At 34.6% G+C, this 17,451-nt stretch overlaps 1 protein-coding gene across 3 annotated transcripts in view; it reads right to left on the reverse strand.

Moving 5' to 3' along the window:
- COPB1 (COPI coat complex subunit beta 1) overlaps window positions 1-17,451 on the reverse strand; it is a 34,963-nt gene that overhangs the window by 13,600 nt on the left and 3,912 nt on the right. For all 3 annotated transcript variants that reach the window (XM_045825655.1, XM_045825657.1, XM_045825656.1), the window contains exons 3-14: window positions 16,717-16,946; window positions 16,161-16,330; window positions 14,574-14,688; window positions 12,976-13,068; window positions 11,205-11,342; window positions 9,021-9,140; window positions 7,104-7,211; window positions 6,875-7,021; window positions 4,797-4,942; window positions 3,283-3,379; window positions 1,480-1,640; window positions 455-575 (exon numbers count right to left, since the gene is read on the reverse strand). In XM_045825655.1, coding sequence (XP_045681611.1) covers window positions 455-575; window positions 1,480-1,640; window positions 3,283-3,379; window positions 4,797-4,942; window positions 6,875-7,021; window positions 7,104-7,211; window positions 9,021-9,140; window positions 11,205-11,342; window positions 12,976-13,068; window positions 14,574-14,688; window positions 16,161-16,330; window positions 16,717-16,946 — 1,646 coding nt within the window. The remainder of the gene's footprint in view (window positions 1-454; window positions 576-1,479; window positions 1,641-3,282; window positions 3,380-4,796; window positions 4,943-6,874; window positions 7,022-7,103; window positions 7,212-9,020; window positions 9,141-11,204; window positions 11,343-12,975; window positions 13,069-14,573; window positions 14,689-16,160; window positions 16,331-16,716; window positions 16,947-17,451) is intronic.

Below are 17,451 nucleotides of genomic sequence, written 5' to 3' on the forward strand. Positions count from 1 at the left end.
AAAACAAAGAATGGTATTAGGGGTTGGGGAGAATGGAAGTACATTACTTTAAATGAGCATATAGTCAGAATGGTCAGAAGCTATGATGAAGGTTATGAACTGTAGAAATGGAAACATTTAAGAGACATTTCTGGAATAAAATAGGCAATGACTAACTGGATGAAGATGTTGGAGATAGGCTTATCGTTCACTGAGCCTCGACTAATCCTAGCACACAGAAATGCCTTTGTAAACCCTTACATCTCTTCCACTGGACTCATCATAAGGTAGTATTGTTGTATCACTTTGTCAATATTATACTAACATTATAGTACAGTGTCCACTTCCCCCATTAAACCATAAGCTCTTTCACAAGAGGAACTTTAGCATTCACTTCTGGGTCTCTCACAGTGCAATGCACACAGAAGACACTCAATGTTCACTTGTTGGGTAAATGTAGAATAAATAGACTTACATTTTGCTTTTTCTTCTCCTGAACCAAAGCTACGTAGCGCAAGGCAATCTTGGTCAGAGTTGTGGCAAGGGAGGCAGCAACAAAGAAATCTCCATCCAGAAGGAATCCTCTCAGGGGAGGTCTGCAAAGCAATCAAAGAAGGTGAAACACACCAACTTCTTAAGCAGCACACAGCTTCTGCATAAATGATTCAAGTAAGGCTACTTAACACTCTCACTGCCACCCTTCAGTGAGGAGGATATGAACTAGCTCTCTTCAGCTCTCAGAATGAAAAAGGAAAAATAAAATAATACATGGATTTAAAAACCTACTAACCTTTTAACCTTCTAGAAGTTAACCTTTTAGAAGGTTTTAAAAACCTTCTAAAAATGATATAGAAACAAATAAAGAGAAAGTGGTGAAGGGTACATGCGCTGAAGCCAATGATCCCAGCTTATCTACAGTATTTACTTATTGTGTGCCTTTGGGTTAAGTTATAAACTCCGAGCCTCAAATTCCTCTTCTATAAAATAGGACAATAATATACTCAATCACAATGGGCTGCTGTGAAGATTATATGGGTGAACTACAAGTATAATGCCCAGCATGTAATAAGTAATCATTACAATTTTAGGCATTATTTTCATCATCTTCACTATAAAACTGAGAATAAAATGAGGAAATCATCAAAATTTTATTCCATCAGTTAAAAGTGGAAAATCTTCCAAAATGTTTCTTGAATGGCAACGAAAACTCCAATACCACCAAAGTTACTTCAGCTTAGCGTTTTCTGTATGAGTAAAATGATTCTAGCTTAAACAGAAACCGGTTATTTCAATAAAAACACTTATTAAGGAGCAGAGGATTAAAACCATCAACATAATTCCTGACAGAAAGAACTTAAATATCCTTCTCCTTTCAAGTATCTTAAATGGCAAGATTTCCATTTTGGTCATAAAAGCAAGTAAGAGAAATCACTTGACTGCTTTATTCATAACAGTAATTTAAAAAAGGATAGCTGGCTGGGCACAAGGGCTGCAAATTACCTTTCTTCCTCCTTCTTGGTGGGCCTAGAACTGCTAAGGGCACTCTGAGTTGCATAGGTGCCCATCTCAGTTACCAATTTCTGAACTGGTCCCACAGTTATTTCTTCTTCAGGTTTTAATTCACCAGCTTCTTTCTTTATTTCTGACTCTACAATTGGGATCTACAAATCAATTGGAAAAATCAATTTAGTAATAATATCTACAGCAAGCAAAATCATATTTAAAGATTTTATTTACTTACTTTTAGAGAGAGAGGAAGGGAGGAAGAGAGAGAGGGAGATACTGATCGGTTGCCCCTCGCATGCCTTCAACCAGGAACCCAGCTCGCAACCCAGGCATGTGCCCTGACCAGGCATCGAACTGGCAAACCTTTGGTCTGCAGGATGATGCCTAACCCAGTGAGCGTATCATTCAGGGCACAAAATCATATTTAAATATTCAATAATTTCTACAGAAACAGCATTTCCCCAATGGGATTTTTGGAAGTTGGAACTGTCAATTTTCTTTCCTTCCCATGATAATGTAGCGAGAAGAACAGGGGCTTTGGTATTATATGCCAGTTACTTGTCATATAGTTTTACACAAATTAATTAAACTACTTTGAGCCTTAGTTTTTTAGATTTTATTTATTTATTTTTAGAAGGAGGAGAAGGGAAGGAGAAGGAGAGAAACATTGATTGGTTGCCTTTCATATGTGCCCAACCAGGGCCTGAGCCTGCAACCCAAGCATGTGCCCTGACTGGAATCGAACTGGCAACCTTTTTATGGGATGGCGCCCAAGAAACTAGAGCCACACTGATCAGGGTGAGCCTTAGTTTCTTCTTTGTTAAATGCAAATCTTAATTTTCCACACAAGTTACTTAGTAAGAAAATGCTTTTAGGACAATGATTAAAAGAAAATGGATACTCTTATTGTTCTTTTCCATCCTTTTCGGAACCAAAAAAACCCTCATCCTCCTAAAGTGAAATAAATCTGGCTTAACTGCACAAAATAACTTCATCAACTACCCTTTAAAAAAAAAGGCTACTATGCATGTATTCCTCAATACCAGCCTATCTAATTTAAAAGCTTTGTGAGTCTTCAATAATCATCTATCAATTTCTTTATTTTATAAATAAAAAACATGCCCAGGCAGGTTAAGGAATTATATCCATGGTCCCAGAGCTAATTATCCCATATGGTTGTTGGTTAAGGAAATGCTACTGCCAGTTTTAGTACATAAATACTGTCAAGTCAGCCTTGTTCTTATAGTATTTGCATTCTTCTTTCAGAACACATAGGTTAAAGAAGAGTTTTACAAATGTTTTTTTTCTTTTTTAAAACACAGAACATTCTGTTCAAATAAAATCTTTCCCAGAAGGGTAAATAATACAGGGAAGGGGAATCCCCTCCCAAATTTCCCACAGCTGTTAGGTTTCATTATCTGGGTAACTAAAATACATTTTTCAGTACTCTTTAGCTCAGATGAAAACACGAAAGTGAAAACTGAATCAACACATAAAAGTCAGATGTAAAAAAAGAGGGGAAAAAAGGCAAATGTACTAAAGTAAAAATCACCATCTAAAGTAGTTATACCCTGGCTGGTGCGGCTCAGTGGATGGAGCGCTGGACTGAGAACCAAAGGGTCACTGGTTTCATTCCGAGTCAGGGCACATGCCTGGGTTGTGGGCCAGGTCCCCAGTGACGGGTGTGAGAGAGGCTACCACACACTGATGTTTCTCCCTCCCTCCCCCTCTCTAAAAAGAAACAAGATTTTAAGAAAAAAATAATAAAGTAGCAGTTACAACTAAAGTAAAACATACCTCCCCCAGGGACCTTCGGACCTCAGTCATCACACTCTGGATGTCTTCCTTGGTACTACAGTATTCTCCCAGAATCCACAATGCTCCCCGGTAAATCCTAAAACAAGAATACAAGTTCTGAAACACTGACTTGTCAACAAATCTTGAAGCCATTTTTCTTTGTGAATTTAAGCTCAAGCAAGAAAATAAGATTCTGCAGTTCTAAGGGATTATTAATGACATTTTAAGAAATATAACCAAAGACAATAAGTTTAATTCTCCCAGAATCACAAGCATTAAAAGGAAAATAATTACTCTCATCCATCATTATTAGGGGCATTTAAAAACTGGTAAACTAAGTTTCACAGAGAGGTGTTAGTTATCCTCCTTTTAGGACAGAGTTAAGATAAAAGTTTATCTTAACACAACTATAAAAAATTTATGATTTTAATGTAAAAAGTACTTTTTATTTGTAGTCACTAAAAAGAACAGGCAAGATGCTGACCAGAACAATGAATAAGGAAGGAGTGTAAAAGGATCAATAACAACAACAAAAGTAAAGAAAGCAACAATTTTCTAGTTAAAAATGTTAAAAAAACTCATCTTTTCCCTAAGATTTTCATTAAAGTTACTTTTTAAAAAATCCTAGAAACGAAAGCTCTAACAGATCATGCATGGATTCAAAAAGCAAAACTTTGATACTTTTTTTTCTCACAAAGGAGCCAAATCTTTCCTACTTCCCTAAATGTCAATACATTTTCAATCAGAAAAACTTTGTAATAGTCCCTTATTTTTTACCTAGGTAGATATAATGCAAGTCTGTTATAGTCTATCTATCAGATGCTTTAAATGAACAAAATTTGAATGCAAAAGTCCTTTCTCACTAGTAAAGACTATCTGAAGGGAAAAATGTAATGTCACATTCTGGGTGCATTTGCAATCCTTCACTTTATTTTTTTTATTAAAAAACATATTACATATGTTTTATATAATGTTTATATATAACATGTTTGTTTATATAGAGAAAGTAGGGAGGGAGAGGGAGAAATATCACTGTGAGAGAAACATCAACCAGTTGCTTCCCGCACATGGCCCAATCGGGAACCAAACCCACAACCTTGGTATGTGCCACAGGAATCAAACAGGTAACCTTTTGGTCTATGGGACAAAATGCCAACTGAACCACACCACCGGGCACAATCCTTCACTTTAATAAATTATAAAGGGGCATGTAAATAATAATGATAACCAAACAAGTATGTCCTTAGTCACTTTAGGAGTCATACTGTTTTAGAGGCAATCATGACAGAAAAATCAAACTAAATCACCATAACCGTAAAAAAAAAATTTCCCAATAGGTTATGGATCAGCCAAGGATGGGTGTATGGTAATGTTTATTGTCATTCTTATTTTGTCTTGATTGTCTTAAGTCATTGTTCTGTTCTGCTCTTGTATTTTGTATCAACTGACCCTTGCAAGACAGATGCTGATAAAGTGTTTATTTGACTTTACATTTAAACAGATTTTAAACATACTTGACGGATTTTATAGCATGAAAGACTTCAAGCATCTTCTCAACAATAAGCATTCTCAAGTTATCAAAGCGCTGAATGGCTTCACGAACAAACTCCAAGACATCAGCAGCTGCTGCTTCATTACTGTCGCTGAGAAATTCCATTAACTAAAAGAAAAAAAGGGAAAGATAACAATTTAAACCTAAGGTTTAATAACCTTATGCAATTTTTAGTAAGGTTAAAGTAAATTAAACAAATTTACAAAGTATGTAATAATTTTCAAATGAGTACCAAAATGTAAGTTGAGAGACAAGCACAACTAAATTAAAACAAGCCACAATGGCTTTTCTCTTTCATGTGCAGCAAAGTTTATTACAAAATTCACCGTACGACAAAGGGTAGAAATTCACCACTCAAAAGAAATTAATTGGATCATCCTAAGTTGTAACTAAAAGTAAACCCAGTAAAATTTTAGCCTTGACTGATATGGCTCAGCTGGTGGAATGACGGCCAACAAAAGGAAAGGTAGCTGGTTTGATTCCAACTCAAAGGCACGTGCCTGGGTTGCAGGTTCAGTCCCTGGTTGGCGCACATGCAACAGGCAACCAATTGATGTTTTTCTCTCATATCAATGTTTCTCTCCCTCTCCCGCCCCCTCTCTCTAAAAAGAAATACATGAAATCTTTATAAGAAAGTAAAATCATTTTAGAAAAAAATTCAGAGCTCAATGGCAGAATTTCAAATTACAATACATACCTCACTTATCTCATAGTGACAGAAAACAAGATACTCTAGATATGTGAATTTTTCCTATAATTGAACCCTTCAACCTTATGAGGTAAAATTATTTGAAAGAATTATTTATTTGCCCTAATGACTCATACATATATATAGTCCAGCACAAATAATGCCCCTTATTATAAAACCTTTTATTACAAACTCATAAGCATGTAATTCTGTAATGTAACAGTATGATACTCAAGAATACCATATGACACTTTAGGTGAAATGTGCAAATTAAAACTATAAATTATTACACCCATATTATTCCCCTAACAACCACACTCAAGCAGGCCTTACTTCTGCCAGACCCTGTATATATGAAAACAAATACTTAGGTCTGTTCAAAAAAAGTCCAGCCATTGTTAATATAATGAGAATGGTTTGTGCCACATTGATGTAACCCGGCAGCCAAGGAGAGTGCACTGGAATGTGCATGCATGAACAATGACAACTTCACTGTACTAGTCCGTGGGGGTGGTAGCTGCCATTGAGTGAGCATGTGCACTGTGTGGGCATCACATTCAAAAGGACTAAGTAGAGCAACAAATCTGCATCAAATTTTGCATTAAGCTTGAACATTCCTCCACAGAAACTATTCGGATGATTTAGAAGGCCACAGCTATGGGCAACTGGAGATTGGCAGCTTCATCACAACAATGTGCCCACTCAAGCATCACCTCACATTTTGTGCAGTTTTTTGGTGAAACATCAAATCACCCAAGTGACTCAGTACCCGCTGTAGTCCCGATTTGGCGCCCTGTGACTTCTGGCTTTTCCCAAAACTAAAATCACCTTTGACAGGGAAGAGATTTCAGACCATCAATGAGATTCTGGAAACTACAACAGGGCAGCTGATGGCGACTGGGAGAACTGTGTGAGGTCCCAAGGTGTCTACTTTGAAGGGGATTGAGGTGCAATTGTCCTATGTACAATGTTTCTTGCATCTTCTTCAATAAATGTCTCTATTTTTCATATTACATGGCTGGGTACCTTCTGAACAGACTATATGTACACACACACACACACATACACACATTAATTTTACTTTATAACTGCAACAAATATTAGTTATAATAATATGAGGAGGTATTTTTGTCACTATGTTTTTATTTTATTTTTTTGATGAAGGGGTAAGAAGTCAAAGTCCCTATTCTCCTGAGTTTAAGAGTGAACATAAAGACCTTCTGACCTTCCTTCTGACCATGAGATTTAATAATTCTAGACCATTGAGATTCCCAGCATTTAACTACTGAATAACTAGAATTTTTAAGATTCTTTTTGAGAATTTCAAAAGGCAGGCAATCAGAATTACATACCACAGGAATAACATTTGCAGCCATATCTGGAAATCGGACAGAACAGGAATGCAGTGTTCGCACAAGGAGCTGTCTATATTTGTCAGTATCTTCATGCTCAGACACATTATTTGTTTTAATCACTTCCTTCTTCAGGACAATAACCAGCTATAGAACAAAGTAAAAATAAGTGAGAATTACAACACATTTGTCCTGATGGCTTACAAACTGCTGTCAGAGTTGTTTTTACCTCTTCAACATTCCTAGAAGAGACAAGATCCAGTGCTAACTGCAGAGTTTTCTTGCGTACTTCTAAGTCTGGTGTGCTTAAAACTCTTAGGATGTCCATAACCAGATCCTGAAAGAACAAAAAATCCAGAATTAACACCAGTATTTCTGGTCACAAGAAGAAAATTTGAACTCAAGAATGAAGGGTTCTGTTCAATATCACCTTAATTCTTTGATCGATATAAAACCATTAGTGATGGAAGAAACAGATATTTTTGGTCTCCCAATATAATGCAGTATGAAGTATACAATATTACAAGAAGATGCATCCAAACTGAAAGTGTTTCTTCTGACTCTGTCAAGCTTCAGATCAACTTATAGTCTGTAGGAAATACAGAAGTCTATGGAACAAGCTAAATGACACCACCAGACAGTAACCAGACACATCCAGAGAAGGAATGTCTGAAAGGACAACTAGTCTGGTCACTTCAACAAGTCAGTATCATGAAAAGAGAAAAAGAAACTGCTCAAATAAGAGACTTAAGGGACACAACCACCAGTGATGATGCATGGCCATAAATTGGACAAAACAAACAAAAAGGGACTTGGAGGGAACATCTGGTAAAATCTGAGTTTGGAGCTGGTATTAGATAATATTAAGAAATTATTACCAGCCCTGGCTGGTGTAGCTCAGTGGATTGAGCTCGGGCTGGGAATCACAGTGTCCCAGGTTCGATTCCCAGCCAGGGTACATGCCTGGGTTGCAGGCCATAACCCCCAGCAACCGCATATTGAAGTTTCTCTGTCTCTATCTCCCTCCCTTCCCTCTCTAAAAATAAATAAACAAAAATCTTAAAAAAAATTAAATATTAAAAAAAAAGAAATTATTACCAATTTTGTTAGATGTGATGTTATTTTGGATTTGCAGAAAAATGTAATATTTTAAAGATAGACACTTCAAAAATTTATGGCAGATGAGGATTTTAAAATATAACAAAGCTAATTTACAACTGATTTTACTTCTTTAAAACTTTATATGTTTTAAAATTTTCACTGATAAGCCCTGACCAGTGTGGCTCAGTTGGTTAAGCATTTTCCCACAAAGCAAAAAGTCACTGGTCCGATTACCAGTCAGGGCACACGTCTGGGTCGTGTCCTGGTTCCCAGTTGGGATGTGTGTGCGAGGCAACTATCAATGTTGCTCTCACACATTGATGTTTCTGTCCCCCTTTTTCTCCCTCCCTACCCTTCTCTCTAAATATAACTAAAATAAAATCTTGAAAAAAAAATTCACTGATAAAGTTCTAAAAAAGTCTAGGAATAAACTTCTATATCACCTTCACTTACATTCACCAGTTGTTAATAGTTTGCCACAAATGCTTTATGATACCCTCCCTACTCCTAAACATTTCAGTGTACACCTCCCAAGAATAAGGATAATTTCTTATATAATTACAATTATCAATTCAGAGGAGCTATCATTGATACTAACACTATTAACTAATATACAGTCTATATTCACATTTCTCCAATTTAGCAGTCCTGGGTCTTTATTTTTATAATGGTCATTATTCTCACAGATTAAATAGGTATGCTGATAATTTTCTAGAATCTAATCATCTTTTATTCTCAATTAGTTGGTACAATTATTTTCCAGGAAATGCAAATTATATTCAAATCAAGACAAATATATCTCTATTGCTAATAATACCAAGTACAGTACAATAGAAAAGATAAAAGATAATATATTAATTAATGTTAGTATTTCTCATGGCAAAGACAACACCCCAAAAAGAAATGGTGATTCAAAAGTTATACCTTAGTGAGCAAAATTTAAACTGCCCAGGCTCATTTAAGCTAACAAAGATGGCAAAGCTTGGGAATTTATCTCAATATGTAGAAGATTTTATGTAGGACTTCTATTTCAAATAACATTTACCTGTAGTACTCGTTCATGAGCAGGGTGCTCTTTTAATTCTACCAATCGATCCAGAACTATGAGCTTTACATTGTTATCACTCTCCTTAATAATTAAATCAATGTAACACTGAGCAGCAGCCTATGTAAAAACAACACACACACAAACAAAACAAATACACATTAACAAACATATTCATCTGTCTTTAACATAGGTGAAAGAATAAAAAACCCAAGACAGAATATATTTACTACTTCTCCACTAAAAGTTTATGCATTTTTTTCAGACCATGTCCCTCTATTCCCTAAATTCTAACAAATCTCATTATTTTTCAAGTTTATAAAATATCAGAAGCATCAGAAATTAAAAGGATGAAAAGAGACTGTTATAGGCAGAATATTAACAACAAAAATTAAGGACTGAAAGGAACAAGGCAGAAAAAGCAGATAAGCAATTCCAAAAAAGTATAGCTACTGAGCATCTTTTACTTTAGGTGCAAAGTCTAACACCCTCATTACTGTACAGAAAAATCAAAAATAGTAAGAATACCCTGAACTGCCTGGCTGGTGTAGCTCAGTGAATTGAGCATGGGCCTGAGAACCAAAGGGTCGCCGGTCTGAGTCTAAGTTGGGGTACATGCCTGGGTTGTGAACCAGGTCCCCAGTAGGGGGCATGCGTGAGGCAACCACACACTGATGTTTCCCTCTTTCTCCTTCCCTTCCCCTCTATCTAAAAATAAATAAATAAAATCTCCTTTAAAAAAAGTAATACCCTGAGTTATTAAAAGCAGAGAACAAAAGAGAAAACCTGAAAGAACTCCCAATGATTTGGAACAATATGATCAACAAAATAAACAACAATAATAATGGATTATAATCCATACAATAAAATATTCTTGCTGATATAAAGAAAGAAAGAAGAAAGGTAAGATGAAGAAGGGATAGCTCTTCCTTGCAGAATAACTCCAATTAGTAAATGTAGAATGAGGAAATAGAAAATCACCATTAAAATACCACAGTAATAATTGCTGTAGAAAACAGCCATTGATGGATGCTAAAATTAGTTGGTACAAATTGAGAATAGAATATCTGCACAGTTTCAAAGTATCTTCTCATGATACTACTGATTACAAAGGAAAAATCCTAATTCAACAGTGGAGAAATCTGGCAGACCCCACCCTAACCAAATGATCAAGGTTAACATCACCAGTAGTAAGATATATCAACCTCATGTACCCCTTTATGATACACTGAGAAGGGAGCATTACTTCCGTGGCATTCTTCCCCCAAAATGTAGAGACTCATGTAATTATGAGAAAACATCAGACAAATACAAATTGAAAGATATTTTACAAAGTGACTCTTCTAAAGTGTCAAGATCATGAAAAACAAGGAGAGGCTGGGGAACTATCACCAATTGGAGCTCCTCCATGACAACTTAAGTGTCATGTGGGAACCTGGACTGGATCCTAGGAAAGAAAAAGGTCATAAGTGGGGAAACTGGTGAAATTCGAATACAATCTACAGTTTGGTTAACAATACTGGTCCAATTGCAATTTCTTGGTTTTGACAACTACATAATTGTCATACAAGACATGAACATTATGGGAAGCTGGATGAAGGATAATGGGAACATTGTCTTATTTTTGCAACTTCTCTGTGAGTTTAAAATGATTTCATTATAGAAAGTTTTTAAAAAAAATTTAAAGTACTGGTGTGTATAACAGTAAATTCTCCTATTTATATAATCTGGCATTCTAGAATAATTCCTTCTCTGAATATAGTAGGGGTTCCTCATATAGTCTTGATATAATAAACCAAAGAAGAAAAAGATAATATTTCATTATTGAAAATACTGGAAACTTTTTTAGGATCCATCATTTAAAATCTGGAATTCCTTCTCCCATATCTAGTTTTTAATGTCAAGTATGGGGAGAGATCTTAAAATACCAGAATCATTCTCCTGAAACTAGAAACATTGATATTATCTGTCTCTCTTTCTCTCCACGTGTATATGTATGAAAGCAGGAAGGAAGAAGGAAAGTCAGACTATATAAAGAATCAAATAAGTTCATGAAATTCATAGCTGTCACCTCCATGCCACATAATGCCATGTAACCACATAGTAAACTGCGATGTCAACAAAGCAGAAGTGATGAGGCAGAGCATTTATCATCTAACTGGCACCATAAGAAATAAGTAGTACCTTGATGGCAGTGGGTGCACTAGAGAGTGTCACTAAAGTTCCAGCGGCTTCGTATTTTACAGCAGGGCTAGAGGACTGTAATAAGTTGTAGATGCAGCGAATAAAACGAGCCCTTTCTGATGGATTAGCATGACAGACCTAGAGGAGAAAACATTTAGGTTTCAACTTACTTCATGGACACTTGATTTCAAATAAATTTTTAAAAATAGGTGTCAGTTTATGGAATGCTAGTTATCTTAGCTCGAAAGCTAAGAATAGTTTTATAAGGACTTCTGAAGATGCCAACCAACATGGGATGAGACACTGTACCACAACACTGGTCATTTCAGACAGAAATAGGTTTTACTTCAAATAATTGTTGTGGCTACTCATTCATTTATTCATTCAATAATAATTTATACTTTCACTCTTGCATAAGAAGTTTTTAGATGACTTATAATAAAAGATGCATACTATAGCCAAGTGAAATAGAAAATGTAAAGGACAACAATACATGAATCAAGTACACTACTATGGGAACTGTGATAGGATTATTACATTTGGGCTTAAATTTTTATTCTGGATGTCACATCAAAAAAGGAAATATGATGAATTATATAAATCTCAAAAGCTGATAAAAGGAAAATACCAGTTCTTAAAGAAAGATAACCTCTTTTTAAATTACTACTCATATTTTGTGATCATATTCAATATTGGGGAGAACACTAAAACATTCCATCCTGCTCTAAATGCACCCTAATGCCTTTACCTGTGCAGAAAATATCCCTTATTTTTGATCTTTTGAGTTTTAATATTTATGTTAGATTTTCCTAAAATGTATCCATTAAAATCTTTATTATTTGGGTATGACTCAAAAACTATTCCCTTTTACTTTAACCTGGCTCCAACTGGACAGAATTAGTCAATGGATAAGCAGAGAACCCCCATTTTTGAGAACCTCAGAGGCATCCTTAAACCATACATATGAATTAAAAGGAATTATCCACTACACTTTTGGTTTCATCCTAAATGCCAATTTCATATGACCAGCACCCTGTGTTAAAAGGGGCCACTTTGCTGCAGGGGCAAAGATGACTATAGCAAGTTAGCAGTATCTGCTGAGTATTTTTCGTTCACATCATCCTATTCAATAAAGTCATCCCAAAGGTGTATTTCATTATCCTCCAATGGTATCAACAGCAAAACTGGGTGTTAATATGTGTTTTATTTTATTGGAACATTGAGATGCAATCAATTCTTTAAAAAAATATATAAAATTAAAATATTGCCAATAAAGTACTTCATTTTAAAACCAAATCTCTTATCTAGTTTCAGACTTTCTGTTAGTCAGTGGCCTACAATGTCAATATTAACATGTTTAAAGTCTCTTTTCTCTTTTGCAAATGGGGAACATAAAAAGTATTTATGGTTTTTTTGTTTGTTTTTAGATTTCTGAAGTAGTTTGGTGTGTACTCAAGAAAAGATTTTAGGTTTTATCCCAAAGCCTGATTCACAATCTATTCAGTGCCTGAGCAACAAACAATTTCTTTGCAGCTGCATTAGGTCAGCCATGAGTCTTTACAGAATTCTTTACAGAGGTTTAGAAAGAATGGAAGCAAGTACTTAGAAAATACAATAAACCAAAGGAAAAAAATAAAAAATTTAATAGGGCATGCTATAAAATATTTCTACTATTAAAACATATTATCCTAGCAATTAAGCAGCTTCCCAGAAAGACTAACTTTATCTTAAACTGTTCAAATGTATTTTCCCCATCATAGATTGGTCTTACCTTATAAATTAGCTCAACAATAACCAACTGAAGAATGTCTCCAAATGTCTGAACTTGATCAATACAAGTACTTAGGTAATCCAAAGCTCGATCCTAAAAAAATAAAAATATGTTTATCAAACTCCACCTCATTCAATAAAAGCACTTAATGCAACTTAAAAAAAACATATACAACTAAATAGAAAACAAATAAGGAAATTAGGGCAAAGAAAATTAACTGATAAAAAAATGAAGGCTAACACATAAATATAAGCCATAGTCAAATATATGTTCTAAAAATAGGTCACAAATATGGTGTCTGAATTTTCCAGTAGCTAAACCAAGGAGAAAAATATTGTGTTCAGGGTATTTATACAATCAAAACAAACCAGCTGCTTAAGAATATGGGTCTTTCTGTTTCTGAGACTGAGAAGAAAATTCTCATAGATTCTCATACACTGAATACTGTGATAAAGAGAACTATGGTGTCAATATCTCTAGAGTAAAAGTACCAACAAGTTTTATCAACTATTTCTGATTATGTCCCTTTGTGTAGGTGACATCAAAAACATAGATCACTAAAACCAACTCTGTAAGAGGACAAGACATTGTGACCTAAATAAGTAGCTTTCTTATAATCTTGTTTATGAAGATAAAACAGGAGCATCCAGATTTCAGAGGAATGAATAGACTCTGCATTTTTTAATCTTCATCCACATTATTTCCTATATTTTGATAAATACTAGATAGCAAAAATTCCTAGATTAGGTACCACCAAGGTGTGCAAAGTCACTGCTAACCACCAGCAGACCTGGATGTACAGTTGGTATCCACTCAAGAAATTTGAAAAGCCTAGTAAGAACACACATCTACACTGAAGGCCACCCTCTTTCGCAGACATGGTTCAGGTGGAGCTTATGAAAAGCTACTCTTTTTCTTTATTAAGCCATTTTAGATCTATACTAAGAGAAGGAAAAACAGGCATCAAAGACCCAAAGTAGAAGGCCACAGAATATGGCCGTAATTTCAATCTGGAAAACCTGTAAAGTGGTTGTTATTAAATGTCTCACCAATGTTTAGTCTGATATTCCAGAGAAGGGTTAAGAAAATTTTTATACAGTGGGGTGGAAATGGGAGGGAGGTGGGGAGGGATGGGTGGGTGGGCTGGAATGGGAGTAAAAGGCAGAAACTGTACTTGAACAATAATTAAAATTAAAAAATAAATAAAAGAAAAAAAGAAAAAATTTTTATACAAATTAAGTTCAAAAATCTTAAAAAATTCTAAATATACAAATCACACAGTATAAACAAAATAACTGAAAACTTGATTAGGTCTATGTAATACTTTCTTTTTTTTTTTTTAATATTTTATTTATTTATTTTTTAGAGAGGGAAGGGAGGGAGGGGGAGAGAGAGAGAGAGAGAGAGAAACATCAATGTGCGGTTGCTGGGGGTTATGGCCTGCAACCCAGGAACGTACCCTGGCTGGGAATCGAACCTGGGACACTTTGGTTCCCAGCCCGCGCTCAATCCACTGAGCTACGCCAGCCAGGGCTTGTAATACTTTCAATTATGATTTAAATACGGTCATAAAAGTAGTTTTTTAAAAAGTACTTCACCTGATCTGCATGAATTAACATCATAAATGCATTCCTTTTGCAACTTGCATCCTTCTCATTCACCAGAAAATCATGTATCAGTTCAGGAGCATCAGGTATAAGATGTTCAAAATTTCTTGAAATAAAGCAGATAACATCAATGTTCAATAAAAACCTACTTTGTTATTTTATTTTAGTAGCTCTCTGAATGCTACCAAAATTAATCTTTATCAAACTTTATAACAGTATCTATTGTTTTGCTTTTTAAAATTTTAAATCTATTAGAAAATTGTGGGTAGGAATCACAAGCTTTCATCTTCCCTTATGAAGTTATCAAACTATACTTTTCTAGTTCAACAAAGAAAGAGCTAATTTATTCAGCACAGTATCTATCACCTATCTCAAATAATTCTTTCATCTACTTTAAGAACATAATATCATTGCTCATGACATCCTCAAGGTACTAAAAGATCCTTCTTTAAAAATCATTAGAGCCCTAGCAGAGTAGTTCAGTTGGTTAGAGAATCCTCCCTATGAGCCAAGGTTGTGGGTTCAACCCCTGGTCAGGGTACATACAAGAATCCTCCAAAGGAAGAATAAGTAGAACAACAAATAATTCCTTGAATTTTACTAGCTACGTACTATATTTATTTACATACTGACTTCTTATTTTGGAAATTTTTAAGTATTTCTAACAGAATAAAGAAAAGCTTCTTATTAAAAACCATTACTTCAAGAATTATTAATTTGCAGCCATTTTTGTCTCACCCATACCCCTCCCCCCTTATTATTCTGAAACAAATCTCAGACCATTTTCCATTTCTTTTGTAAATATATCAGTATATTCTCTAAAATTAATAATTCTTTTTAAAACTAATCATAATACCCTTATCATACCTTAAAAATTTAACAGTTCTTTAATATCATCATATAAACTGTCTTAATGGCGTAATTTTTGTGCATGTACTGTAGCTTAAACACTGAAATTTGTATAGTCTGTATGGTAGCTTTCAAGGTAGATGTTTATAAAAATTATATCCTACTTATAAGTGGATTGATGCCGCCAGTGATTGTAAAACTCAAGCATTCTAACTTCATCGAACTGGTTCTTTGAGTTGTTTTTAAAGTCCAAAATCTTCAGCTTTCTAAGAATAGGAATTAGTTGAGAACTGCAACCTTTCTACTGAAAAGTTCCCTCCTTAAGGCCTCTAAGGGTAAAAAGACCCACATTCCACAAAAAGGGAATTCTAAAGTAGTCAAAACTCCTGAAGCCTGTAAGGGCTAAGTAAGTTAATAAATTCATTAATTGGGCTGGAGTAATACAACTGAGAATGGCAGGCACTGTCACAAACTGGGAAGTGTACAACCTGTCTAAAGGGGGCTACTGTCAGTGAATTCCAGCAGACTGTTGTTATGCAGAAACTAGGACCCAGTGTTGACTTTCCACGTTGACAACATAATGATAATAAGGAAAAAGTCTCCATTAGGCCAAATAAAACACATCTGCAAGCTACATGCAATCTGTAAGGAACAACTTTGGAACCTGTAATCTAAAAGACTAAATAAACAGTCCTCTCAGAACTAGGCTAAAGGAGTATCTTTATTTACCTATATATAGTGTAGATGGCCAAAACAGCATTTCTTCTAACATAGCTGTGACGATGCTCCAGACAGGCACGGATAGCTGGCATTAAAGGTTCTAGCAATTCTGCTTCTTTCAATTTGCAGAGAAAACGAAGAGTAGATCCTCGAATAAATTCATTAGGATGCTGAAGATCCTGATAGAAAAATTTAAATAGGAAATATTGAGTTCCAATATTTTATAAAAAAAATTAATGCAAAATTTTCTAATGAAAAAAATCAGAAAATACTGTAGGTTTAATGAGAAAGACCTAGATTATCAGATAATTTTCATCAGATTCCTGTTGATTAAAGCAGTTTTTTATTTTTCACATCAATGTCTTATATTCTGTGTCACTACTTTTTATTAATAACACATAAAAATGCATGGAAAATGTCTGAAAAAAGTAACAATAAAACTTTTTACAATAACAACTTACAACTTCAGTTCCAAATACATACATGTAAAACAAAGCCCCTTCCACCAATTTTGCATTTATCTAAAATCAAAGCAATATTCATAGATAATTATGTTTTAGTTTACCTTTCTATATGCATCGCATACAAGGATCATTTCATGTAAAAGTCTCCCATCTGGCGTGGTTTTAGGAACAATCTCCCAAAATACCAGAAGTAATTTTTTGATGGTATGATCCTGAAGAGGTAGCACAAAACGAATGATGGTCATCAGAAGTCCAGGAAGCTTTTCGCCATTCAGAATCATAATGATGACTTTCTTCAAAGCTTCAGTCTTTGACTTCACATCTCCTTTTTCTGATTTAAAAATTTTAAATAAAACATAATTATTTCAAAAGAAATTTCCTCAGATAATTTTAAAAGCAATTAACAAAATAAAATGTTTTCTAACTTTATCAATGCAATAATAATAAAGGCACTAACCCAAATGACATGGGTTTCCAACCTGGTCATGCCACAAACAAGCTATGTGATTTTTACATGAGTGATTTGTCCTTTCTTTTAGGTACTTGTTTATTTTTATGACCAGAACAATTGTAGTAACACTGTATTTGTCTCTCATATTTCTGTGAACCTCATGGTTCTATATATATAATATGAAGGCATTGGTTTAGGTCCTTGGTCCCCAACCAAAGGAATTAATGCAAAGATCATAAATGTATAGAATACTAAATAATATAAGTCTCAAACAAACATGCAGCTATTTTTAAAAATGTAAATAGATGCTATTAAGTGCTTCTGAATTCGAAGTAGCTTTTAGTCGGTATGTATTGTATTTTCTCAACTGAAGTTACAACCATTA

Source organism: Phyllostomus hastatus, unplaced genomic scaffold, assembly GCF_019186645.2.
Source record: "Phyllostomus hastatus isolate PE091 unplaced genomic scaffold, TTU_PhHast_1.1 phas_scaffold_585, whole genome shotgun sequence".
Classification (NCBI taxonomy): Eukaryota; Metazoa; Chordata; class Mammalia; order Chiroptera; family Phyllostomidae; genus Phyllostomus; species Phyllostomus hastatus.